This window comes from Nomascus leucogenys, chromosome 12 (genome assembly GCF_006542625.1).
Source record: "Nomascus leucogenys isolate Asia chromosome 12, Asia_NLE_v1, whole genome shotgun sequence".
Classification (NCBI taxonomy): Eukaryota; Metazoa; Chordata; class Mammalia; order Primates; family Hylobatidae; genus Nomascus; species Nomascus leucogenys.
In genome coordinates, this window is record NC_044392.1 from 20,236,470 (window position 1) to 20,262,781 (window position 26,312).

The following is a 26,312-nucleotide window of genomic DNA, read 5'->3' on the forward strand; positions in this document are numbered from 1 at the left end:
CAGTAACCCTGGGTTTATTAGTCTCAACAAAGAAAGGATAAAAAGTAAATCAAATGCTATGATGCCAATGCAAAACTTCAATGGCAGCCCTAAGGCAGTAGTATAACTAACTCCATAAAATACAAACACATTTTAAAATACACATTGCTTCAGGCCAATGTGACTGCAGTTTATTTGACTATTTTATGGTAGGGGAGAAGGTTGAGTGTTGTTGTGAAAGCCCTGATATCAGTAATGGGGATGATACAATCTGCCAGCAGAGGAGAGGTTGGCAGGTACGTCAGCTGCATCACTTCACAAGAAGAATTTGAATCCTCACTAGAAGGGGTACCATCCTCTTCCAGTTCATACTTCCCATATCCAACAACCTGAAAGAGGACAAAGACAAAAGTGAAAAATATGCTGACCAGATTTAGGGGTTTAAGAGTTCTGATAACCACCCAGACTCAGTAAATGACAACCCTAGAATGCATGGAGTTAGTTAAACATACTCACATGAACGCTGAGCATTTTACTTCCCGGCCCTCTATGGGCCTTGAACCAGTTGACCAGGTCTGATTTTGAGAATGACTTCAGTGCTTCAATCTTACAAGGGAAGGGAAGATGATAGGAAAGAAATTCAAGAAGAAAGATAGATAGCTCTTAAACCTAACCCCCACGCAGATGTCCCTAGACCTGCTTAGCATCTGAAGACCTCATTTTATTCTTCCTATTCTCAGGTTACCCCTAACCTTCCAGACCAAAACGATGATGACGCTCTCTGGCATGCCTTCACATTTTATACCAATCATCTACAATGGCAAGAGAGGTTAGCAGATGTTCTAATTACAGCTAAATACCATACACTGAGCCCAACACCCACATCTCCTTAGTGTCACCTCCCAATTACATGGTAGCTGCATACCACGGCTTGAGGAAATCTACCTTGCTTCTATTAAGAAAACTAGAATGTGTTAAGATGAAGCCTTTTACTAAATAACCTCTTTCCATCACAGAGCAATGATGTCCTATGGTAATTCACCATATAGGGGCTATATATTAACCAAAGTCACACTGGAGTACAAGATCCAGATCTTTTTCATAGGTTTTACTACTTTGGAATAGAAGTTGTCAAAAGACACGCACTTGGAATAATGAACTCCATAAAGACAAAGAGTCCTCAATTTTCTTTAAATAGCAAAACTCTTTTTCTCCACAAAATCTTGTAAACCTCAATATATAGCGCAAAAATAGAGCTGCTCTGATTGAAATTGGTGGTGGTGTGGTAAGGATTAGCACCCAGCTCACGTGGCCACCTAAGGTGCTAGAGAGGCCAGTCTGAAAACTCAAGAAGTGAGCGAGTAATCAGGTCAGGACTAGTGTTTCGAGTTTCTCTTCCACACAATGCTGGTGTGCACGGACCTGTGATTCCTGTAGAATCAGGAACCTTGACCAGTTTCAGCCATCTTACTCTGAAAACCATGTTACCTCGTGGGCAAGGCGGTCAAAGAGGTACTGCTGTGTCACCACTTCATTCCAGTTCCTATCCACCTCCTCCCCAAGGTGGGTGTCCTCACACTCCTTCAGCTTGATGAGAGCTGTGACCTGTTCCCACCAAAAAGAAAGATGCTCAGGTGGGGCAACATACCACTTCCCCCAGAACACACTGGGCACTGTCCAGCCTGGCTTGTGATGGACATGCCAGTATGAGAGGCATGGATGAAGCTAGGGAGACACTATGGTAAGAGGAAGGTAGGGCTGCAAAGCTCAAAAACTGGCCGGCGAAGCCCTGTTAAGACTTGTATCTGGGGGCTTGTGTGGGCCAAAGGCCAAAAGACCAGGCTGGCACAGTCACCTGGGTGTTGAATGCCTCTTCAGTGAGGTTCTCGATCTTCTCCTCAAAGCTAGAAAGAAACTCTTCTATCTTCTTATCAACAACTTCAGAACTGAAACAAAACATCTTCAATCAGAACTGAAACATCCTCAGTTAAGTCATCAGAAACCTGATCTCAGGCAGAAGGCAAAAGAAGGAATTAAGACTAAGACATATTTCCAGGAAAAAAAGGTAAAGTGTTTTCCCAGGCCTCAATATTCCACCTGACGTTGAAGAGAACAGAACCCTCCCCCTCACCCCACCTCCAGCCCAGTTTCCTGGTATCCTCATAATGAAGCAGTCACAACCATGTTTCACCATTCCAAAGCTGAAAACTAACAGGTTTCAGCATGCCTGTCAGGTCAGGCATTCTTTCTCTTCTTGTCCGCAGGTCTGCCTGAAGATAAACACTGGCAAGCCCCACACAATGACCACAGGACTTGAATCAAGTTCTAAAGGGCCACTGGAACTATTGATCAGTCCTGGAACAGGCCATCTATAACAACCTCCATCTTCCCAGCTTCCACTGACTAAACAGAGCAAACCTGCTTGGTCAGGGTTGCCCAAGGTTTAAGGAAACACATGTAGCCCCTACTCTCCATGCCCATAATAGGAGGTTACACTCATCTATTCACTCACTCACTTGTATTTGGTTGCCTGAGTCCCCACGGTGACAGAAAATCCTAGAATCCCAGATGTGTTCCTACAGGTAGGGTAGACGTGGTACCTACAGCCAGAGAGAAAAGTTATATGAGCTCAGGTGATCATCTGGGCCCTGGCCTTGGAGGCACTAGATAGGAGTGGGAAAAGTTTCTGCCCATCCTTATTGGAACTGGAAGTCCTGAAACAGGACCCAAAAATGTTAAGGTGTCCATACCTCTCCTGAATTGGGGGCCACAAACTAGCCTTTTTTCTTATCTTGAAACTTAACCAAACTGAAAACCTGATTATAGTCAAAGATACAAATTCCAAAAGTTTGGATGAGTAAGTATCACCCTATGAGATGGAAGGAAGCTCTAACAGACTGCTCAGTAAGGATATCTGATGAACTTCAGCCTGCAAAGTAAGCCCTAGGCCCTTATTTGAGCTCAGTGGCCTTGCCAGCAGACTTACCCAAGGGTCTGCTTGGTTCGAAGGAAGTCAAAACAAGGTTCTTCCATGTGCATCTGTAATTCAACATACTGCCCATCAGCCCAACTCCTCCCAGCAGAGAAGCCTCCATTTCTCTCCCCAGAGTGTTTCACATACCTCCCAAGTCCAGCCTCCCTTAAGTGCCTTTTTCCTAATTGGCCCAGGCTTATACTGGGTGAGAACAGTAGATGACCATCTCACCTTCAAATCACAGGTCTCTGACTACCCCATGTCCCTATCCCAGGCAGAAAAGGCTGGGCCTCATAGTGGGTCAGGGGCTGCTGAAAACCTCAGCATCTCCTTTATGCACTTACCACAAGCAGCTCCATAAGCGTATATTCTCTTAGACTCCTGGTACCTGACTGAAAAGAGAAGGTTGTCAGGCCAACTGAATATCCAGTGGTTTATAGGGCTTTTAAATAATCCAGCTATTCTAGGCAACCACTTAGGTATCACCACCAATCGCTCTCCCCCAAGAGAGTTAATCATACTTTGATGTTGTTTACATATCTGCCTTCCCACCAGACTGAAGGTCTATGAGGACAGGAGTCATGCTTGACCATTTGTACTCCCGGCACTAGCATAGAATTGCAGGTGCAAACGACGGTGAGATTAATAATCCCTGACCTGCCAGATCCTGTCAGAGGACACGTTCTAAAATTAAGTACTTGCAACTCAAAGCCCTAAGGAAGACAGCAAGAAATGTTTTGGGATCCTGAAATGTATCTGGATCTATTCCTCAGGAGGAGAGAAAATGAACAGTGCCACACACAAGAATCAGTTCCACACACAAGGACCAAAACCAGTTGATAAGAAAAATACTTCAGAGGAAGAAGCCACGCTTTGGGACCACATGCTAGCTGCCCAAGACTGGCAAAATAATGCATTCAGAATGAAAGAACACGAGGCCAGTAAACAAGGATGTTGCTAGTGCCTCCCAGAGTCAGGATCTTGCAGGTTCCTCTCACACAGACTCATTTGCTTTCCACTCACCAGAGGAAGAGGCTAATGCCTATGTGCCCTTGCAAGACCTGATTAGTCAGCATTGAGATTTTCTGTTTCCCTCTAAACAGACCACAACAAAACCAATGCTCTCTGGAAAAGGATATGGTTTCCAAAAGGGAACAGTTTGTATTAGAAGCTAGTGCTAAGAGGTGACTGATGGAAAGCATTCATAGTCTTACAATGTGAAATCCTGCCGAAAATGAGTACTCCAGTCCCGGGGTTGTAAGCAGTCAGAGGCACTGAAAATGCAGACTAGGTTAAGAAAGGCTAGGCTGTACCATTTGTGGAGTTTGGGACCTGGTAGTCATAACCTAGAAGAGGCTGCAGGTTGGAATGCTACAGCCACAGAGGCTCCAGAGAGAAGCAGGGCCTCTACGGAAGGACAAAAATATTATCAACCTAGCTCCAAAACTGCTGTTGCTCCTGAATCAAAGTACTCATTAAGAAGACTAGGACAAGACACAACTTCACTAACAAGAGATGACCGTGACATCGGGCAAGTGAATTTGCTCCTGACAACCAGACCAGGATAATGTCAGAATAAGGCTGAGGCCCAGGGCCAGAGATACAAGACAAAGAAATGATAATCAGGCCATCCCACCCAAAGCCCAGTCAGGGATCTTCACAAGACCTGACAAAAATAACAGCAGCGGCTACAGGAGCCCCAGAATTTCGGAAGTCAGTAATCAGACTAGACAGGCAAGGTTTAAGGAAGATCCCCATGGCTCTAGAAGCGAGTGGGACCAACCACAGGTTAAAGCAGGCTATGGGCTAGAGCTAACTGTGATACTGCCGAGTGCTTCCTTCCTTTAAGCACCACACACCCCAATAGAATGGTGTGGAAAGAACACAGAATCTGAAGACAAAAGGAATAAATTTGAGACCCAGCTGGTATGACCTCAAGAAGTAAGGGGCTCTGGATCATGGAGTTGTCACCCTAAAACAGAGGTGATAAATCCTTCCTCTCAGGTGCTTTAAACATTTATGACTCTAGTAGTCATTCTCTTTGCTGTGTCTTAATTGTTTGGCTGTGTTTCCTTCTGTCTTCTTTTCAAAACTGCCCGTTAACAAATGTCCTTCTGCTACTTGGAGTTCTATCGGGGCACATGTAGGGATTTCCACCCACACCTCGGTTTCTGGCCCTCTAGATTAGTACTTAGGTGATTAATGAAGCAATACCTCACTGTGATTGAAAAAGGATCCATTTTACCAACAGGAGCAATTTTTAAATATAGTTGCTTCTAAAGGACAAATGGCCCCGAGCATAAAACTACAGAAGTAACTATAAAAGGGCCTTGAAGGTCACGGGGTCCCTTATCCCCAGGTACTAGACCTTCCGCCAGTCTTTAGTACCGCCAACTGACCTGGTAGTACACAGTGACTTCAGAGTTGGCATCACCCTTGTTCAGAGCTTTCACTTTGCATAGATGGTGGCCACTGGGCAGCTCTACCACCTGGAACTGCACAGGCATCTCCTGCTCCAGAGGCTTGAAGTTTAGTTTGCTGCAAGAGAATCAGTATGGGTCACTGAGGCACCCAAAAACTGTTAAGAAGCTAGGCCTTCTAACTTTTCAATTGCTTTGTACACCAGCCTCAAAAAAATCTACTACAAGTAGTATTTCAATTGGGTGTTTAGTAATAATTAACTGAATTGTGGCTCCATGCCCTCTCGCTGGTAAGAACACATAACCCCAAAGAGAAAATTCAAATACTTACTCAACAACATATTTCAGGAAATCCATAGATTCCTAAGAGGCAAAAGAGAATAACTACATTAAGCTCTTTAGACATTCATTTCACCCACGATCAGCTAATATCAATGTCCCAATTGCTTGGGGAGCCCTGCATAGCTTTAGGAAAGCAGATATAGTTGGTGACCTAAATGCTGGCAAGTTATTCATTGACTGATTCAAGATTGATTGTGTTTGTGGAACACTAAGTGGCTCTTAACTGTTCTGGCTCTCTTGGCAATCTGTTTACCCATAATACAGTTTCCCAACTGGATCAAACTTAATTGTTCAGTGTTGGTTTACCCAACTAGGCTGTGGCCTTTATGACAACATGGACTATGTTTCAGAATCCTGGGCCCATTGACACAGAACCTGGATAAAGCAAAGAAAATAACATTTAATACTGAGTGAATACATCCTCTTCCCTTCTTAAGAATTCTGTTTTCTTAACTATAAAATAAGGGATAAGTGGAGGGATTAGCTCTTCTCTAAAGTGATTTCTACTGGAGGAAATTCATGGTACTAAGGACTCTGTGCCAAAAGCCCTTGCCTGGTACTTCAACAGTGCTTGGAAAAACAGGCAGCCTATTTCTTCTCTTCCTTTGTGGACTGAGACTTAAAATTCTTTTGGTGGCCAAGACAGAAACTAAGGCTGGTTTTGGGGTTGCAGAATGAAGATAGAGAGAAAGGGGACGATAGCAGCCACAATTTCAAGAGTGACCATTTATATATTCCAATCAAAGGGCCAGCCCTGAGAAACTGGGAAGCCATGGAGGAGGATGGTTAATAACCAAACAGTTTAGGGAGAGAATCTTGAACAAGCATCTGACTGAGGAAAAGGCCTTAGTCAGGTACAAGGCCCCACAGACATTTCCAACTCAATATGTATCAGAACAAACTCCTCATATGCTCCCACTCTTACTACTGATCCTGCTCCACCAACCCACTGCTTCAAGAAAGAAATTTGGGCATCATTCTAGACCGCCTTCTCTCTCACTCCCCCTGAGTGAATTTCCATCATCTTCTATTTCTTAAGCACTTCTTTAAACAAACAAACAAACAAACAAACAAACCAGGGTCTTGCTTTATTGCCCAGGCTGGAGTGCAGTGGCATGATCTCAGCTCACTGCAGCCTCCACTTCCTGGGCTCAAGCAATCCTCCCACCTCAGCCTCCCAAGTAGCTGAGATTACAGGTGTGCATTGCTACACCCAGCTAATTCTTTTTTATTTTTTATGGAAGTGGTGTCTCACTATGTTGCCCAGGCTGGTCTCAAACTACTGAGGTCAAGCGATTCTGCCACCTTAGCCTCCCAAAGTACTGGGATGAGAGGCATAAGCCACCATGTCCAGCCTTAAGCAATTCTTTTTCATTTATTTGGCCTAACATCAGGCTTCAATATTTTTCACTCCAACTTTTTTTTTTTTTTTTTGAGGCAGACTCTCACTCTGTCACCCAGGCTGGAGTGCAGTGGCGTGATCTCAGCTCACTGCAACCTCTGCCTCCCAGGCTCAAGTGATTCTTCTGCCTCAGCCTCCCAAGAAGCTGGGATTACAGATGCCCACCACCACACCTGGCTAAGTTTTGCATTTTTAATAGAGACGGGTTTTCACCATGTTGGCCAGGCTAGTCTTGAATCCCTGGCCTCAAGCAATCTGCCTGTCTCAGCCTCCCAAAGTGCTGGGATTACAGGCGTGGGCCACCTCGCACAGCCTTCACTCCCGCTTTTTATTTTGATAAAATAATATAAAGTTTATAATCTCAACTTTTTTTTTTTTTTAGATGAGGAGTCTCACTCTGTCGCCCAGGCTGGAGTGCAGTGGCACAATCTCAGTTTAATGCAACCTCTGCCTCCCGGATTCAAGCAATTCTCCTGCCTCAGCTTCCCGAGTAGCTGGAACTACAGGCGCGTGCCACCAAGCCCGGCTAATTTTTGTATTTTTAGTAGAGACAGGGTTTCACCATGTTGGCCAGGTTGGTCTCAATCTCTTGACCCTGTGATCCGCCCATCTCAGCCTCCCAAAGTGCTGGGATTACAGGCGTGAGCCACCGCACCCGGCCAATCTCAACCATTTTTAAAAGTGTGCAGTTCAGGGCCCGGCACAGTGGCTCGTGCCTGTAATCCCAGCATTTTGGGAGGCCGAGGTGGGCAGATCACGAGATCAGGAGATCAAGACCATCCTGGCCAACACGGTGAAATCCCGTCTCTGCTAAAAATACAAAAAATTAGCTGGGTGAGGTGGCAGGTGCCTGTAGTCCCAGCTACTTGGGAGGCTGAGGCAGGAGAATGGCATGAACCGGAGAGGCGGAGATTGCAGTTGGGCCAAGATCACACCACTGGACTCCAGCCTGGGTGACAGAGCGAGACTCTGTCTCAAAAAAAAGGGGGTACAGTTCAATAATGTTAACTATATTCACACTGTTGTGCAGTAGATTAGATTTTCAGAACTTTTTCATCTTGCAAAACGAAAATTCTGTACCCATAAAATAACTTGTCTCTTCCCTCTTCTCCCCAACTACTGGAAACCACCATTATATTTTCTGCTTCTATGAGTTTCACTACTTTAGGTAACTCCTATGAGTGAAATCATATCTACACTTTAAAACAGCTTCATAACTTGTCTCTCTGGATATTTCTTAAGCACAAATCTTCTTAAATCCTTTAATGGTTCTCCATTTCTACAGGATAAAGCCCAGCAACTTAGCTTCACACACAGGCTTGACATACTTGTTCTGGCTATGTATGTATGTATGTAGCTGTGTATGTATCCATATGTATGCACACACATCCCTCACCATTTCCTTCTTCCCATTTTAGCCTCTATACTAAACTGTTTATGGTTTCCACATATAATCTTCAACAAAGGTAACTAACAGTATAGACACGCCAAACCCATTTCATTCAAAGTCCTGGTCTATTACCAGCAATCAATTTTTCTCTCTCTATTTCTTTTCTTTTGAGACAGGGTCTTACTCTGTTGCCCAGGTTGGAATACTGTGGCGCAATCATAGCATGCTGTAGCCCCAAACCCCTGGGCTCAAATGATCCTTCCACCTCAGCCTCCCAAGTAGCGGAGACTATAGGCATGTGCCACCATGCCTGGCTAATTTTTTATTTTTTGTAGGGAAGAGTTCTCACTATGTTGCCTGGACTGGTCTCGAAATCCTGACCTTAAGTAATGCTCCTGCCTTGGCCTCCCAAAATGCTGAAATTACAGGCGTGAGCCACCATTCCCAGCCCAGCAGTCTTCATCTTAAGAAGAAGGCTGCCCAGCATCAGAGGGGTCAGGTTCCCTTCTAAACAGAATATGATAATGCTGGCCTGCCAAAACTACAGCTTCCCCTTTAGGGAAGAACTAGTGCAATTCCAGAGTTCACAACTGCATTCAGACCTGGCCTACAGAGCATCTCACACTCACTGTGCTTGTGACATTCCCTTGTACCAGGCCCTCCACAAAGAGCTGGGATTTGAATTCTTTGACGAAGTTCAGCAGAGACTCAAGGGAAAGGCCATCCATCAAAGCCTGGTACTTGTCAATCATAGACCAACGGGCATATTCCAGGATTAAAAGCCGTACATCTCTGTACAGAGGGCAGAAAAAAAAAATACTCAAAGTTTTGTTATTAGAAATGAATCTTCGGAATAAAGAAATGTTTGGTCAAAGTTCTATAAAGGATGTGTTTCTAAAGAGAGACCATTTTTATCACAATGTAAGATGGCAAAACAGTATCAGATTCACCAAAAAAGTACTGAAAATCACATACACAAACTTTTAAACAAATTTACTTAGCAGTACAAAAATGCACTTACCTGCCTCAGTTGCAGGGTAAAATATTTCATATAAAAGTAAAGCTGCCAGATGAGTCAAGTTTACTTAGTTGTACACTGACTTAAAATTATTACTATTTTGGTTTGAAATCTCGCTAATATTTTATTAATTACTAGAAGCCATCATTTGGGATATCTATTACTGCAGTGACAATATAATATAGGTAACAGCTCTGGTCCAGAATCAGATTAACTTCATCCCCCATCTCCACAACCCCACCCCAAATAAGCTGTTTGAATTTGACAAATCTACTAACATCTATGACTCAATTTCTTCATTTGTAAAATAGGGGAAGTATTCGTGAGAGGTAACCGTTTTGGATAGAATTAAATTAATGAATTTATATAAAAGTTCTTAGATCTAGCACAAAAATCTTCAACAAACAGGTTTATTATTATTCTATCTTTTATAAAGTAAATTTCAGGAGCTGAATTTTAATAAAATAGAAGGTTGTGTTTAATAATGTATTTTTATAAATAAAGTAGTATTCATGAGTTATTGGCAGGGCTATTCATTGTATCAATGGTTGCAGATAACTCTCCTTTTTTTTATTATTATACTTTAAATTTTAGGGTACATGTGCACAATGTGCAGGTTTGTTATGGTATACATGTGCCATGTTAGTTTTGCTGCACCCATCAACTCGTCATTTACATTAGGTATTTCTCCTAATGCTATCCCTCCCCCAGCTCCCCAATCCCCCAACGGGCCCCGGTGTGTGATGTTCCTTCCCTGTGTCCATGTCCTTTCTAACATATATCTGGTTAATAGTTTTTGCAACTTTCTGTGATCAGAATATCAGTTATTACGTGACTGACTCCTAATCCCTTCTTTCTAATTCTGGAAACCGATGGGTTCATTATAGCTGTGTCAAAAGCAGAACCTTTACGCTGTTCACTATTTATAGATGCCCAGGGCAAAAATGTCAAGTAGGGGCTAGCCAGTCATGTGCACAAAGGGGTAGGTCTGTTCAGAGGACTTTTCTCTCCCTCCCACAGGCTCTACCTGCTAATAGAGGGTACCCCAGAGGGATACTTTTTTCTGATTCACGCAAAAGTATCCCACAGGCTACAATTAGCCCTGGACTAAAGTAGTAAGAACAGGCTCTGAATGAAGACCCAAGGGGGTTGCCTGTGAGCAGAGGGTTTAAGTATTAGCATACAGACTGTGTAGCTGCCTTTCTGCTCTCTTCTGGAAGCTTGGCTGAATTCTGGATAGTTAAGATTGCTAGATAAGTGACATGTTTAGCAATTTAACTCAGCTACTAATCACCAACATACTAAAATCACCACTAAATACTTCTTCTGGTTTGTTTTTTGTTTTTTTACGAGACAGGGTCTATCTCTGTCATGCAGGCTGGTGTGCGGTGGCATGATCATGGTTCACTGCAGCCTCAACCTCCTGGGCTCAAGCAATCCTCCCACCTCAGTCTGCCAAGTAGCTGGGACTACAGGCATGTGCCACCACACCCAGCTAATTTTTTAATTTTTTGTAGAGATGAAGTCTTGCTATATTGCCCAGGCGAGTCTTGAACTTCTAGGCGTGTGATCCTCCCACCTCAGCCTCTCAAAGTGCTGGGATTACAGGTATAAGCTACTATGCCCGGCCCAAAACCAGTACTTCTTTAACTATTATTTAGGTATAATGATTGGTGAAAACACCCTTCTTTACTTTTAGTCTCTACAGTAGGCTGCTTTCAGTTCCATTCACAGCTAGCTACATAAGCTGGGTTTAGAAATACTATAACACTATGGACGGGTTTCCTAAACTATAGCACAGTTCAAACATGGATGAAAATTAGCACTGAAACTATAGCCTTATCCCCCACACCTACCCACTAGGAAGACTAATACTTTCAGGTCCTCAAAATATAAGCTCATCTCATTTATACCCACTTGGCCAAAGTCTCGGGCTTGATGAGGATGTTAAAGTAGGTCTTCTTCAACTGCTCAGTTATCATTGTAAAGACAGCTGGCGTGGAATTGAACTCAGCTAAGTAGTCAATAATGAGCTGAAACAGTAGCTAAAAGAAAAAGAAGGAAGCACTTTAAGAAGCATGGAAATCCACTAGGTATTAGGGAGGGAAATGTTTCTCTTTGGTTTTTACCAGGTACCCAGCATGGTACTAGGCATTGTGGGGGGACATAAGAAAATTACTAACAACTCAGTTTGTTCGTTTGTTTGTTTGGGTGTTACCTGGAGACAGGATATCACTCTGGTCACCCAGGCTGGAGTGCAGTGGTAGTATCGACCATAATTCATTGTAACCTCGAATGCCTGGGCTCTAGCCATACTCCCACCTCAGCCTCCTGAGTAGCTGGGACTACAGACAGGGGCCACCATGCCCGGCTAATTTTTTTGCTTTTGTACAGACAAGGTCTTCTTATGTTGCCAGGCTGGTCTCAAACTCGTGGCCTCAAGTGATCCTCCTGCCTCAGCCTCCTGGCCTCAAAGAATCTTAAGGGTCCAAAATTCTAAATAATTGTCAAATTTGGAACAATTATTCCTTTTTTATCATTTCATGGGTGTTCTCAATAAGATTTGTAGTTTGTCTTTAGATAGATCCTATACTTTTCCTGTTTATTCTTGGCCACTTTATTGGTTTTTTTTCTCAATATTGTAAATAAATGTAAGATTGTTTCCATCCATTTGTTTCTTTTTCTAAGAGACAGAGCCTCGCTATATCGCACAGGCTAGTGGCACGATCATAGCTAAGTATCCTCAAACTCAAGTATTTCTGCTGCCTCAAACTCTGGAGGAGTTGGGACCACCGGCACATCCCAAACTCCGGAGGAGTTGGGACCACCGGCACATCCCACTGTGCCTGGCTTCCATTTCTAAGTGGTTACTGCTACTATGGGGGAAAAAAAGCCATTGATTCTGATATACTAGTCTTTTGACCAGCCATATCACACCTAATTTTTTTTTTTAATTTTAGTGGTATATGAGGTTTTCTAAGAATACAATCATATCATCTGCAAGGAAAAATATTTTTTCCAAAAAAGTTTTTATTTCATTTTTTCATCTTACTGTAATAGCCAGAACCTCTAAAACAATAACAGAATAATAGAGATGATTGTGGATTATTCTTGGCTTGTTGCTGATGTCAGTGTTCATCATTTTATCAGTTAATGTAATGTCTGCTGATAGTTCTTTACCTGAGGTTTTTTGGGTTTTTTTGTTTTTTTTTTTGAGAAGGAGTCTTGCTCTATTGCCCAGGCTGGAATGCAGTGGTGCAATCTCAGCTCACTTCAAGCTCCACCTCCCAGGGTCACACCATTCTCCTGCCTCAGCCTCCTGAGTAGCAGAGACTACAGGCGCCCGCCACCATGCCTGGCAAATTTTTTGTATCTTTAGTAGAGACAGGGTTTCACTGTGTTAGCCAGGATGATCTCGATCTCCTGACCTCGTGATCCGCCTGCCTTAGCCTCCCAAAGCACTGGGATTTCAGGCGTGAGCCACTGCGCCAGGCCGAGGTTTTTATACTTAATTAATTTCCTTCCATTCCTATTTATTAGGAATGCCAACTCAAATTTATCAAATGATTTATCAGCATTTATCACTATATTCATACAGTGGTTCTCCTTTGATTTGTGTTATGGTGACTTACAATCATCAATTTCCTAATATTCCACAACCCTAGCATTCCTGGTACTTGAATTATTCTTTTTGCTAAACTGGACTTAATTTTTAGAAAGTTTACATCTATATTCTACAGATAAAATTGACCTCTAGTTTTCTATACATACATACATACATATATATATATATGTTCTATATTAGGTTTTAATATTAAGGCTAAGTAAGTCTCACAAATTCAACAACATCAAATACTTTTCCATGGTTTGTATTTTTAATAAGCTCTCCAGGTAATTCTAAAACATATTTTCCAAATGACAACCACTGAATTAGGCTTTAATCTGCTTGAAACTTAAGCTACATTATATTTAGGCCTTAGAAGGTTGACAAAGTAAAATATTCCATGGTGTCTCCTTCTGAGACCAATCTTTGTTCCGTGGGGAGATGGAGAAGGGAAAAGGCATAAAAAGGTGAGAGCTATACTCTTCTCTCGGGTTTTTGCCCAGATGAAGGCTATTACCACCTAGCACAGGTCTTTCTGGCAGGTCCTTTCCTCTAAAATTTTTCTTGTATAAACCTATTTCCCTAAATCTTAATATAATATATATGCTACCCAAGAAACCTAGATATAAAATTTATTATTGAGTATCTGATATTACTTTACCTGGTATTCAGTAATCTAACTCTCTTAGCTGACAACCCATTATTTTTCCCTCCTCTTAAGAAGTTTTTGATGAAGCAATACTGGAACATATTTCTCACTAAGAGATTAATAACTGACATGATACAGACCCTGTTTCGAAAAGGCTCATAAACTTAGAAGGGAAACAAGACACACATACTTGAAACAATGAGAAGGAGCATAAGATAAGGAAGTAAGGGCACAAGCATTTGAGTTCTACTCCATTTCAGACAAAACACCAAATTTGTTATTCCACAGCCAGCATGGAGGCTCACGCCTATAATCCCAGCACTTTCAGAGGCTGAGGCAGGCAGATCACTTGAGGTCAGGAGTTCGAGACCAGCCTGGCCAACATGGAGAAACCCCATCTCTACTAAAAATACAAAAATTAGCTGGGTGTGGTGGTGCGTGCCTGTAGTCCCAGCTACTCAGGAGGCTGAGGCATGAGAACTGATTGAACCTGGGAGGCGGAAATTGCAGTGAGCCAAGATCACACCACTGCATTCCAGTCTGGGTGACAGAGTAAGTATCTGTCTCAAAAAAAAAAAAAGTTTATTCCTATATGGTAAAAAATTTAGCTAGAACCAATCCTAAATGCCAGTGTTGGTTGTGGAGAAACTGACAGCAAAGGGAAGTGCAATCAATCCTAAAGCACGGGCTATAATCCCATGCACTGCCAGTAATTAATGAAACATATGTATAGTCAGTCACAGTTAGAATAGCTGTCATAAGCCAAGAATATTCAAGATAATCCACATTAATAAACATTTATTTCTCTGTACAGCATCCCATGCACAAACCTCTATATAAATATGGTATTTTAATGCTCTCTATAAGGAAAATAGAGTACTTGTACTTACAGGTAGTTTGTGGTTAAATCCTTTCACTCGAATAATTAAACCATGTTCTCCAGCTACCAGTTTATACTCCAGCTGTGCCACATCTGCTTCATAAGCTGGTTCCGCAAGGTTATGCGTAAGGATATTGACAAAGATATCAAAGAGGACCACACTAAGAAGTACAAAATGCAAATGGCATCTTTAATTGGTAAGAAAGACACATGAAATAGATTTGCTTCAATTTAGAGTAAGCAGCTTCATTCTTAGAAAGTATAAATTCTCTACTCCAGAATGTAAAAGGTAATACAGCTTACTCAGGATTCAGTTTCAGAGGTGTATTACAGAATTCCTACCTTCAGCAGTGTTTCCCAATCTTTTTCATGTCATGTACACATACAAAATGATAATATTTATATTGTACAATGAGGTAAATGGAATAGGCATCAGCAGCACTGGCCTGAAGGTTCTGTCTACCCTCCAAGTCTAGGCATTCTGACTAATTAAAAGTATGAGTTCGGGAATGCATTTTTTAGAGTGAATATTAACAAATTCTAGTGTTGCTTGTCATTTTAAGTTTGGATTTTACAGTCAAGTAGGAAAAGAAAGAAGAACTGCACCAACATTTCCCAAGTATCTCCTATGTTCAGACACATTTCCCAAGTATCTCCTACGTTCATATACATTTCCCAAGTATCTCCTATGTTCAGATACACTTTAGGCTCTCTGACCTCCCACGATGAAAGCTATCCACATAAATATATAAGGGATTTGCTAAGAACAGGAACAATCACATTCCTTGGTATTCTATAAATACAGAATCAACAGCTCCATCAGTCTCATTATAGACTGGACACTCACCCAAACTGATCTTTAAGGATTTTTCCCCATCCAGTAACTGGGAACTAATTGCTCTAGTCTACACTATCAGCATGTTTTACCAATGGGTGCTGGTAATGGAGCAGCCACAGTTCCATTTTAATGTTTGGTAATAATACAAATAACTTGTTTGGAGTACAGAAGAAAATACATAAATCAGCAACATAGCTCAAATATGGATAGAGAAAATGACAGAATGATTTAGAATGAAACAGACAAAATAGTTTTTCAATAACTAAAAAATATATTTTCCAGAAAAAAAAAGACAATTGCTTACTTTGCTGCAGATTTCTGTATCAAGGGTGAAATTAGATGGAAACGTATATATGCTAAAAGAAAAAAGACCATAGATAAAAAAGGTTAGGGGCCTCAAATATTTTATACATCTGTTATTTTCCCCAATACATATATTTTTTTAATTCTGAAGTAAACTACTAATCCTTAAATCCTCATTACATCTTTATTCTTAAGGGTTTTTAAAAAGTAGTATTTACCATTCCAAATAAAGAGTTTCAAAAGGCATTCTTTATGGGAAGACCAGACATATGGGCAGATACATAGAGAGGCCTATAAATACTCTTATTTATTAATAGCTTCAGTCAGGAAAAATTTTTAGAGGACAGATGTTAAGAACATTAAGGGAACAACCCCAACGTTCACACAAATTTACAGCAAAGGCTTTCCAAGGAAACTGAATTTAAGGAGATTTTTAGAAACTCATAAGCTATTCAAAAAAAATGATGAAAATAACTTCCCAATAAACTCAAGATTCCCACAGAGCTACAATATAGTTGTGTTTTGAGGTTGGGGATATGGGTTAAATGACATACAAGAGCACCCAGCCTATGATTCCATGTGGCTTCAATAAGTTCCTTATGCCATGTTCAAGAACAGAACGGTAAAAAGCAACACAGTTAGGGCCACAACATTACAGATAAGGACTTTAGAGTCTACTTAACTCTATACTATGCTTCCTTTATGCTGAAAACAAAATGGTAGAAGGAGGCAGTTGGTGGGGCTTTCACATTTGTAATGCTGGACTAGGCTATTATGTCTATGAATAATTCCTTTGTGTATTCTTATCTCTTTTTAAAAACAACGTTCAAATAACACCAGTTCCTTAAGATGGCCAAATACCTGGCTCTGCTTTCATTTAACTGAAAGAAAAAAACCTAAAAACAATTTCATTCTAGCCTTAAATTTTCATTTCCTGGACACTGGAGTGTCCATAAGGATTTCTGTGACAGCATAGGAGCACAGTATAAATCTCGTAGATAAGCCTAGAAAAGGTCTTCAAACGGAAGGGGAAAAGGAAAGAGAAGCAGGTGATATACACAGGGGAAACAAGTTACTGCAAAGTGGAGAAATATTTGTTTTATTTATTTTACTCCTTTTAGGGAGGGTGAGAGGGTGTCAAGGTGGCTGATAGAGGCACCCAGCCCCAGCCTCCTCCACAAAGGAAAACCAAAATAGCAAGAAGATAATCACATGTGAAACAGAGCATCTAAAGAGAACACTGGAATTCAGCAGGGAAGTAACAGGAAGGCAACATTTTACCTTTGGGGATTTTGAATTTGTTGTCTTTCTTATACCACAGGCAACCTTGTGGAGTATTCACAATTTTAACTGGGTATTCTGTTTCCGGGCAATCGAAAGCCTTCAACGTAAAGTCCGTGGCTAATAAAAGAAGATAATAATAATTCACTCAAGTATTTCAGCAGGAGCCCCAGTAATCTGTTATTGGCTTCAGGAGTCTAAGTAACTTTTCTCTGTGGTAAAAATAAGCCAAATTCCAATGCTGGAATACATTAAATTAGTAGACCAATACTGAAGGGAAAACTATGTTGGTCTTAAAATAAATAAACCCTAAAGATCTGGAATTTCCCAAGAACTGATTCTGGTTGCTACACATTCTGCTTCATTCCCTTTCTTAAAGACAATTTTAACTTAGAGAGGAGCCTTTAGTCAGGATAGTTTCATAAACCAGTTTATTAAACAATCCATTAATTCATAAGAATGCCTTTTACCAACCTTATGCTATACATTTGAAAAGTTACAAAATAGTTCTGCTCAAAGTCAAACTTGTCCTTTTGGTTAATTAAAACAACAGTTTTATCAACACATAGATGAAAAATAGCTAATTTTTAAAATTTGAGTACTTGCTATATTTAGGTAAAAGAGCTGGATTTGGTAGGCATGGTGGCTCATGCCTGTAATCCCAACACTTTAGAAGGCTGAAGCAGGAGGATCACTTGAAGCCAGGAGTTTGAGACCAGCCTGGGCAACATAGAGAGACCACATCTCTAGAAAGAAATAAAAAATTAGCTGGGCATTGTGGTGCGCACCTGTAATCCCAGCTACTCAAGAGGCTGACACAGGAGGACTGCTTGAGTTCAGCAGGTCAAGGCTGCAGTGAGCCATGATCATGCCACTGCACTCCAACCTGGGCAACAGAGTAAAACCCTAACTCAAAAAACTAAAATAATAAGCTAACTGGGTTGTTTACATTATTTACAGTTCAAGATACGAAACTGAAATGTCTAACACAGATAATACTTTTTTTTTTTTTTTTTTTTTTTTTGGTGTGTGTGATGGAGTTTCACTTTTGTTGCCCAGGCTGGAGTGCAACAGTGCAATCTCAGCTCACCGCAACCTCGGCCTCCTGGGTTCAAGTGATTCTCCTGCCTTAGCCTCCCAAATAGCTGGGATTACAGGCATGCACCACCACGCCTGGCTAATTTTGTATTTTTTAGTAGAGATGGGGTTTCTCCATGTTCCTCAGGCTGGTCTCAAACTCCTGACCTCAGGTGATGCGCCCGCCTTGGCCTCCCAAAGTGCTGGGATTACAGGCATGAGCCACGGCACCTGGCTAATACTTTTTTTAAAAGGCTTTTTTTTCCTAATGGAAGGGAGATTCACATAACATAAACTTAGCTATTTCAAAGTGAACAATTCAGAAGCATTAATACGTTCACGATGTTGTGCAACTACCACTTCTTGCTAGTTCAAAATCATTTTCATCACCCCAAAAGGAAACCCCCTACTCCTTAAGGGACTGCTCCTCATTACCCACTCACCTCAGCCCCTAGCAATCATCAGTCTATGTTCTGTCTCTATGGATTTATCTATTCTGAACATTTCGTATACATGGACTTATCTGTGACCTTTTGTGTCTAGCTTCTTTCACTTAGCATGATGTTTGCAAGGTTCTTCCCCATTATAGCATGTATCAGTACTACACTTCTTATGAGTAATATTGTAAAGTATGTATACATCACGATTTGTTTATACATTCATCCACTGATGGACATTTGGGCTGTTTCCATCTTTTGAGTATTGTGAATAGTGCCGTGTGAACATGAAGGTCCATGTATTTGTTTGAGTACCTGTTTTCAATTATTTTGGGTATATACTTAGACATGTAATGAATGGCTGGGAAATACAGTGTTCTGAGTAAATTACAGTTATAAGCAACTCTAAAACCTTGGACCTAGGATTAGTAGCTTTCAATTATTTTTTTCTGCAACTCACTTAGAAATATGTTTTCCACTGCAAGCTAGTAGACAGGCAGATATCTGAAACAAAACTTCTTAAAATAACATTCTTTCTACATGCAATGATTTGCTATTTTCTATTCTAACTGATTTTTTAATGCTTTCATGGCTCATTACACTGACCTTACAATCTATTATATTGACTTCACAACTTTCTAATGGGCTGCCACCTGCAGTTTGAAAAGCAATAGAACAATCTGGCAAGATAATGGCAATCCCTAAGGAGACTGGTATGAAAGGATCAGCTACGCTATACAAGATAAAGCATAAACTTCAGGGTCCCAAGATCTGTGTTTAAATCCTGGTTTCTCATTCACCAACTGAATAGTCTTGTACCAGTCACTTTGCTTTTTTGACCCCCAGTTTTCTCATCTGGAAAAGTAAGAAAATAGTAATGCCAACCTCAGAATGTTACTGGGAATCTCAAATATAAATTCCTATGATACTTTGTAAAATATAATGTGCTATACAGGTGCCTATTACTACATGGATGGATTATGTATAAAAATTGCTATTTTACTGACCTATGTACTTGTTTTCAGCTGGAAGATGAAGATCTGGATTTAATTCGAAATTACTATTCCACAGTTCAGCCCAAGAGTTTTCAATATCTGTAAAGGAGAAAAATAAACTGACCCAATAAACAATGCAATGTTCAACATTCTCTTAATAATAAACTAGTTATCAACTGGCCTACAAATCAATTCTCCTTTCTCAGAAAAACTGTGACTGACACATATCCAGGCATTCTAGAATCGTGCTACTCAGAGTGTGATCCTAGCAGCACTGGCATCACCTGGGAGATTGTCAGAAATGCAGAATCTGGCCGGGCACGGTGGCTCACACCTGTAATCTCAACACGTTGGGAGGCTGAGGTGGGTGGATCCACCTAAGATCAGGAGTTCGAGACCAGACTGACCAACATGGTGAAACCCCAGACAGGTTTCTACTAAAAATACAAAATTAGCTGGGCATAGTAGCATATGCCTGTAATCCCAGCTACTTGGGAAGCAGGGGCAGGAGAATTGCTTGAACCCAGGGGGCAGAAGAAGTTGCAGTGAGCCAAGATCGCGCCATTGCACTCCAGCCTGGGCAACAAGAGCAAAACTCCGTCTCAAGAAAAAAAGAAAGAAAAAAGAGAAATGCAGAATCTCAGGCCCTACCCAGACCCTCTGAATCAGAATCTGTATTTTATTAAGATCTCCAGGTGACAAAAATGCACACTGACATTTGAAAAGCATTCTTCCAAAACTAAGTCAAAACTCTGCCCCCCAAATACCAAGATAACAGAATTTTTTCACTAGTTAGTAAATATAAACATAGCAGAAAATAACTTCCTGTGCAGTAGTATAAGTAATTTTCATTTCAAAGTGAACTTTTTAAAAAATTATACTTTTTTCCACCTCTAGAACCATTAAATTATTAAAGAATAAACATTTCCAGGTAAGTTAAATATACCTAAATGTAAGACAATTGTTAAAATATTTTACCTTCTATACTATACTGAGTTCCAAACCATTTCTCCTTGAGGTCACATTTTCCCTCATTAGCACCAGACAGTAAAACAAGATTTGCTTTTTGAGGAACTAGCTGATTCAAGGCTTCACCAATGACCTAGTAAAGTGGGAAGAGGGGAAAGAGATACACACACACAATTTTAACCTAATACATCTCTGTTAAAAAGGCAAAAATCACATTGTTAGGCACCTCCAAGATCTATGCTCATAAAAATACCTACAGTTCATGAACACCCTAATTTACAAAGTCTCATCAGTGTTTCAAAAACTTTTTTCCTACTTTATTGAGGTATAGTTGACAAATATCAAGTATATTCTTGATAATGCTTTAAACAGTGTTTATCTTAAATCCTACATATTAACAGCATTAGCAGTAAAAATAGCTATCCTTTACTACTAAGCTTCTACTGTGAGCCAGGAAGTATTTAACATACATTATTTCATTTATTCCTAAAAACAATCCTAAGATATACTTATTTACACAAAGTAACAGTCAGCTTTGGGTAATGGTTAAGTAATTTGCTCAGGTTAAAGATTATGTAACTTGTACAGAATAACCAGCTAGAAGTGGCAAAAGTGGAGTTCTAACTAAATTTGTACATGCTACCAAGGACTATGCTCCTAACAGCTATGTTTTATATCACTTCATATCCAGGAATCAGCAAAACACTGCCAAGGTAGGGCCTCCTTCAATAATCCTCCAGCTACAATAAGGACTAAACAGAATTTTGTGGCTTAGTTTGGAGCCTTAACTACTACTTAAACACCATTTATTTAAGTATAAAACAACAAATGGTGGTTCAGAAAAAAACACAACCAGCCACTACCGGGCACAACCATCCTAGTGACGTGGCAAGAATGTGTGGTTGTTCCTTCCTCCTTTACCTTTCCCTGTCCTCTTTAAAATTAATAGTTTAGGAACGTCTATGCTAAAATTTCTCAAGGAATGTCCTATGTTATAATTTCTTAATCTCAGCACTATTAACATCTTGGGTCAGATAACTATTGTAGGATCCTGTCTTCTACATTATAGGACATTTAGCAGCATCCCTGGCTTCTACCCACTGGATCCCAGGAACACCCCACGCCCCATCCTGAGTTGTGACAACCAAAATGTCTCCAGACAGTGACAAATATCCCCTGGAAGGCAAAAGTCACCTCTGGTTGACACGTGCTACCCTGTATGAAACAAAGTGACTTATTCTCCACTAGTGAAGGAATGACCCTGACCAACAATGTATTGGGTAACATTATCCCTAAGTCATATGTTTCTAATTCGGGAACCTTACATTTTTTTTAATAAATATTTTCAAAATGATTAAAAATTTAATTGTCCTGACTCTCCAACTGAATTAAAAGGTAAGCTAAACAACTACGTATTTTTCACAGGGAAACCACATAATTCTTAGGAATCACTTCATCTATTTCAGTACATGTTTCAACATTTGAAAATTATTAAAATAGGACCTAACAAGTACTGATTTTGATTTTCTCCTCTTATATTAAAACTTAATTATGTAAAAGAACCATGAGAAATTATTCACAAAACCATTGATACTTCTGTTTAAACAAACAAAAATCCTGACTAAATATAACTAAGTTTTCTTCGTTCCCATGGTTCTTAAATACATCTTCATACTTTCTCACCCTCCTCTTCCCCTAAAAGTAAGTTTTAGACATAAACCTCCTTACTTCTGGCTTGTATTCAAAAAGAAGCTGATCTCCAGTGAGAATGTCCTGCAGTGGGTACAGCTGCATGTTCTCACACATGTTTTCCACATACTCAACTGGATCTGTCTGTAAAGAGGTAAATTATTTCACACCAGAACCTCTCCATTATTATATTTGATTTACCACAACATACAAATACTTTCTCCCCTTCTTATTAACAATAAAACCAAAAGCTTCTGAACAGACATAACGAGATATAATTGCAGCTTAAGAATCTGATGCTCAGTAGGCTGGACACAGTGGCTCACGCCTGTAATCCCAGCATTTTGGAGGCAGAGGTGGTTAGATTACTTGACACCAGCCTGGGCAACATGGCAAAACCCTGTCTTTACAAAAAATGCAAAAATAAGCCAGGCATGACAGTGCACGCCTGCAGTGTCGGCTCCTTGGGGAGCTGAGGTAGGAGGTTGCTTGAGCCCAGGAGGTTGAGGATGCAGTGAGCTGAGATTGCACCACTATACTCCAGCGTGGGCAACAGAGCAAGACTCTATCTCCAAAAAAAAAAAAAATTCTAAGAAAATACAGCCATAGCTACTCCCTTAGGGAGCTTAAACTCATACCCCTCAAGCATCATTCTGAGCCCTATAACCCATTAGGTTCTAGTCATATCACAGCCTCTTCATGAGAGCAATTACCACACTGGACTATGAATGCCTGTTTACCAGTCAAGTGCCCCACATGATTATGTGAGCAATAAAGACAGGCGACCTATCACTACAGCACTAAAAACTATTTGTAAGCATGAATCAAATCAATGTAGAAATCAAAATGTGTTGGGCCGGGCACAGTGGCTCATGCCTGTAGTTCCAGCTATTTGGGAGGCTGAGGCAGGAGAATCGCTTGAACCTGGGAGGCGGAGGTTGCAGTGAGCCAAGATCATGCCACCGCACTCCTGCCCGGATGACAGAGTGTGACTCTTTCTCAAAAAAAAACGAACAAACAAAAAATCAAAATGTGTTGACCAGGCATGGTGGCTCATGCCTGTGATCCTACCACTTTGGGAGGCCAATGCGGGAGGATAACTTGAGCCCAGTTCGAGGTAAGCCTGGGTAACATAGCAAGACCCCATCTCTAATTAAAATTCTAAAAAAATTAAAATGTGAGTGTCAGATAAAAGTCTTAAGATAAGAAGTTATATTAATAAAAACATTATTTCAATTTAAAACTGAAAGAATGATCACCGGTTCACTGATACATGAAATGGAAATATTTTTCCAGAGGAACGCAGTCAATTCAAGTATTTACTGAGCACCCAGATACACAGACTCTTAAAACTGACAGGTCCTTCAGATACCAAGTGGTTCCAGTCCCATGTTTTACAATGAGGAAACATAGTCGGATTTTTCCTGACTAGATGGCTAGATGGCTTGCCTAAGGTCACACAGTGAGTAAACGACAGGCAGAGCAGACATCAGAACTCTGACCTCATAGCATCCCATATGCTTCCCAAAACACCACTGCCCAGTCCTTTACTAGAAGCCTGGGCTCAAGCAACCTGCCTGCTCGACCTCCCAAAATGCTTGGATTACAGGCATGAGCCACACTGCCCAGCCTGTGAGCCTATTTCAATGAAGGAAAATGCTCTCCTTCCCCTGAACTCCAAAGCACAATGTTTCTAACATTATACATGGTAAACATAAATTACCTTATCGAATGTCTTCACAATACTTGAATTCCCAAAATATTAAATACCATAACAAGTCTCCATGAATGTTTATTGAAGGGATAGATGGATGACTATGTAGATAAATGATTAAGACACATCATCATCTGTGTCATCTGCTTAATCCTCTCACTGCCTTATCTTACTCAATATAAATACTCAAAAACCCAATAGTTAATTTTCAGATAGCTTCAAGGCCACCTGGAGACTCCCATGACACAGAATGACAGAAATTAAAACTCCACCGACACTTTCAAAAAGAGGAACAATGTCGACACCAGTTTCAACTCAGTCACAGATAACATGCAAAAAGAATTTGACTTCCAGTACCTGTTCTTGGTAATGAAATTCATTATCCTCAATTTTCTGAATCTCTTCAAAAATTCTGTAAAGGAGAAAACTATAATTAGAAGATACATTAAAATTTCTGCCTACTTGAGGGAGAAGGGTGGGAGGAGGGAGAGGATCAGAAAAGATAACTATTGGGTAGTAGGCTTAGTACCTGGGTGACAAAATAATCTGTACAACAAACCACCATGACACAAGTTTACCTACATAACAAACCTGCACATATACCCCTGAACCTATAATAAAAGTTTAAAAAATTCTCAATAGAAACATCAACAATAAAAGAGCAGCATGAAAATAAAGGGATTAGCCACATATGTGTAAAGCCTTAGTGTACACTCACATGTAGAAGGATAAGGATATGGAGCCAATAAAGGAAACAGAGCAGAAAATGCCTGAAAAGCCATCAAAGCAAGACTAAAGCATGTCTACTGACAGCCTGAAGCCTCAAATATACCAAGACTGGCTCCTGGCCTCATTCCAGGAAGTGTTTATTACCTTTTTTCTGGGCCTAGCTTCTGCAGCATTTTTAAATACTGAAAGACAGTGTAAGCAACCTGAAAACAAAACATCCAATTAGTCTTTTGCATAAAATGATATCTACGTAAAAGGAAAAAACAACTGAATTTGAATTATTTACCTCATAAAAATGTTCATAACCCTCATCAGTCAATGTAATAGAAATGCTGAACACTGAATAAGTAGAATTTTGCTCAAATCCTGTCTCACCATTTCCACCAAACAGTGCAAGAGCCCAGCATCTACAGGTGGGGGAAAAATTAACCCAATCAATATTCCTGGATTGACAGTCTACAGACATTCAAATTAACAAAATATAGAGGCTTTCTATGTAAAATGTGGAAACCTCAGCCTTTGATGTAAACATATACTTTCCAACAGTAAATTTAAAAGTGTGAATTTTAAAAGCACAAGCCCTCCCAAGGAATTGTGGTACATTTAGGAATCACCAGAAGGAAATAACAGTCTTTGCTTAATGCAAATACGAATAGATATGGCAACATAGTAAAACATTAACAGTTTTATTAAGCCAAAACCATTCCTTTTGAAGAGAACAGCACAAAATATTAAAATGACGGCTGCTGGAAAGCATTTTGCTTACCTTTTTTTTTTTTTTTTAAATAAAGACAGGGTCTTACAATGTTGCCCAGGCTGGTCTCGAACTCCTGGGCTCAAGCAATCCTCCACCTCGGCCTCCCAAGTGCTGGAATTACAGGCGTGAGCCACCGCGCCCGGCCTCATCATTTTTGAACCTGTCTCCTAGGAGAAGCCTTAAGACACTTCTAATACATACTTACATTGAATGTCAAGTGAGTTCTTTGAGGCTGTCAGCTAACCTACATAGGTTGTCTAAGAAAGAAGCAGTGAGACTATACCTTTCCCTGACTAGATTAATTCTGAAAAATTAAAAAGAGAGGACACCAGAATAGAGTCTGCAATTCTAATAAAGCTCAGTAAGGTAGAAAGGTTGTGCACAGCTCAAAGCATATAACATATATTGTGTAAGGTACATATGAACCCAATACCATTAGTTTATTATTTTATAGTTAACTCTCCCCTCTTAGTTTTCTTTGAATGTTCTAGTACACAAAAGTGTCTTAAAAATACTTATTTAAATGTCTCATCTATCCTTCCATTCTCATACTATTCATTTATAGAAAAATCAAACAAGGAATTACTTTAATGTATTAGTCCTGATTCTAAAATTATATTTCTATTATTTGGCTATAGGTGACTTAAACAGGTGCTTTAATGCTTAGGAAACATTCTGCTAACATGGCTGCATATACCATTTGCAGCCCCAGCTATTAATTATGATTTACCTACCCAATGAAGTTTTCATTAAAGTCTAGCCTTGGGGGTTGGGAAAGCCTGGAGATCCATAGCATTTAAATAATTGATTTCTTTACCATTCAGTCAAATACAAATTCTTGATTAGAGCTAATTCTTTTATGTAA

The 26,312-nt window shown here is 40.3% G+C and overlaps 1 protein-coding gene across 4 annotated transcripts in view; it reads right to left on the minus strand.

The window, feature by feature from the left end:
- Positions 1-130: 130 nt before the first annotated feature.
- NRDC (nardilysin convertase) overlaps positions 131-26,312 on the minus strand; it is a 90,500-nt gene continuing 64,318 nt past the window's right edge. For 2 of the 4 annotated variants that reach the window (XM_004089797.3, XM_030823899.1), the window contains 20 exons: positions 24,977-25,097; positions 24,835-24,893; positions 24,319-24,373; positions 22,287-22,391; positions 20,568-20,691; positions 19,602-19,688; positions 17,081-17,200; positions 15,801-15,852; positions 14,669-14,819; positions 11,443-11,570; positions 9,137-9,299; positions 5,705-5,736; positions 5,353-5,491; positions 3,298-3,345; positions 2,966-3,018; positions 2,496-2,579; positions 1,835-1,925; positions 1,468-1,584; positions 496-585; positions 131-368 (listed from right to left, as the gene is read on the minus strand). In XM_004089797.3, coding sequence (XP_004089845.2) covers positions 171-368; positions 496-585; positions 1,468-1,584; positions 1,835-1,925; positions 2,496-2,579; positions 2,966-3,018; positions 3,298-3,345; positions 5,353-5,491; positions 5,705-5,736; positions 9,137-9,299; positions 11,443-11,570; positions 14,669-14,819; positions 15,801-15,852; positions 17,081-17,200; positions 19,602-19,688; positions 20,568-20,691; positions 22,287-22,391; positions 24,319-24,373; positions 24,835-24,893; positions 24,977-25,097 — 2,017 coding nt within the window. In that variant the 3' untranslated portion in view covers positions 131-170. The remainder of the gene's footprint in view (positions 369-495; positions 586-1,467; positions 1,585-1,834; positions 1,926-2,495; positions 2,580-2,965; positions 3,019-3,297; positions 3,346-5,352; positions 5,492-5,704; positions 5,737-9,136; positions 9,300-11,442; positions 11,571-14,668; positions 14,820-15,800; positions 15,853-17,080; positions 17,201-19,601; positions 19,689-20,567; positions 20,692-22,286; positions 22,392-24,318; positions 24,374-24,834; positions 24,894-24,976; positions 25,098-26,312) is intronic. The other 2 variants (XM_030823898.1, XR_004032593.1) reach the window with 2 other exon arrangements.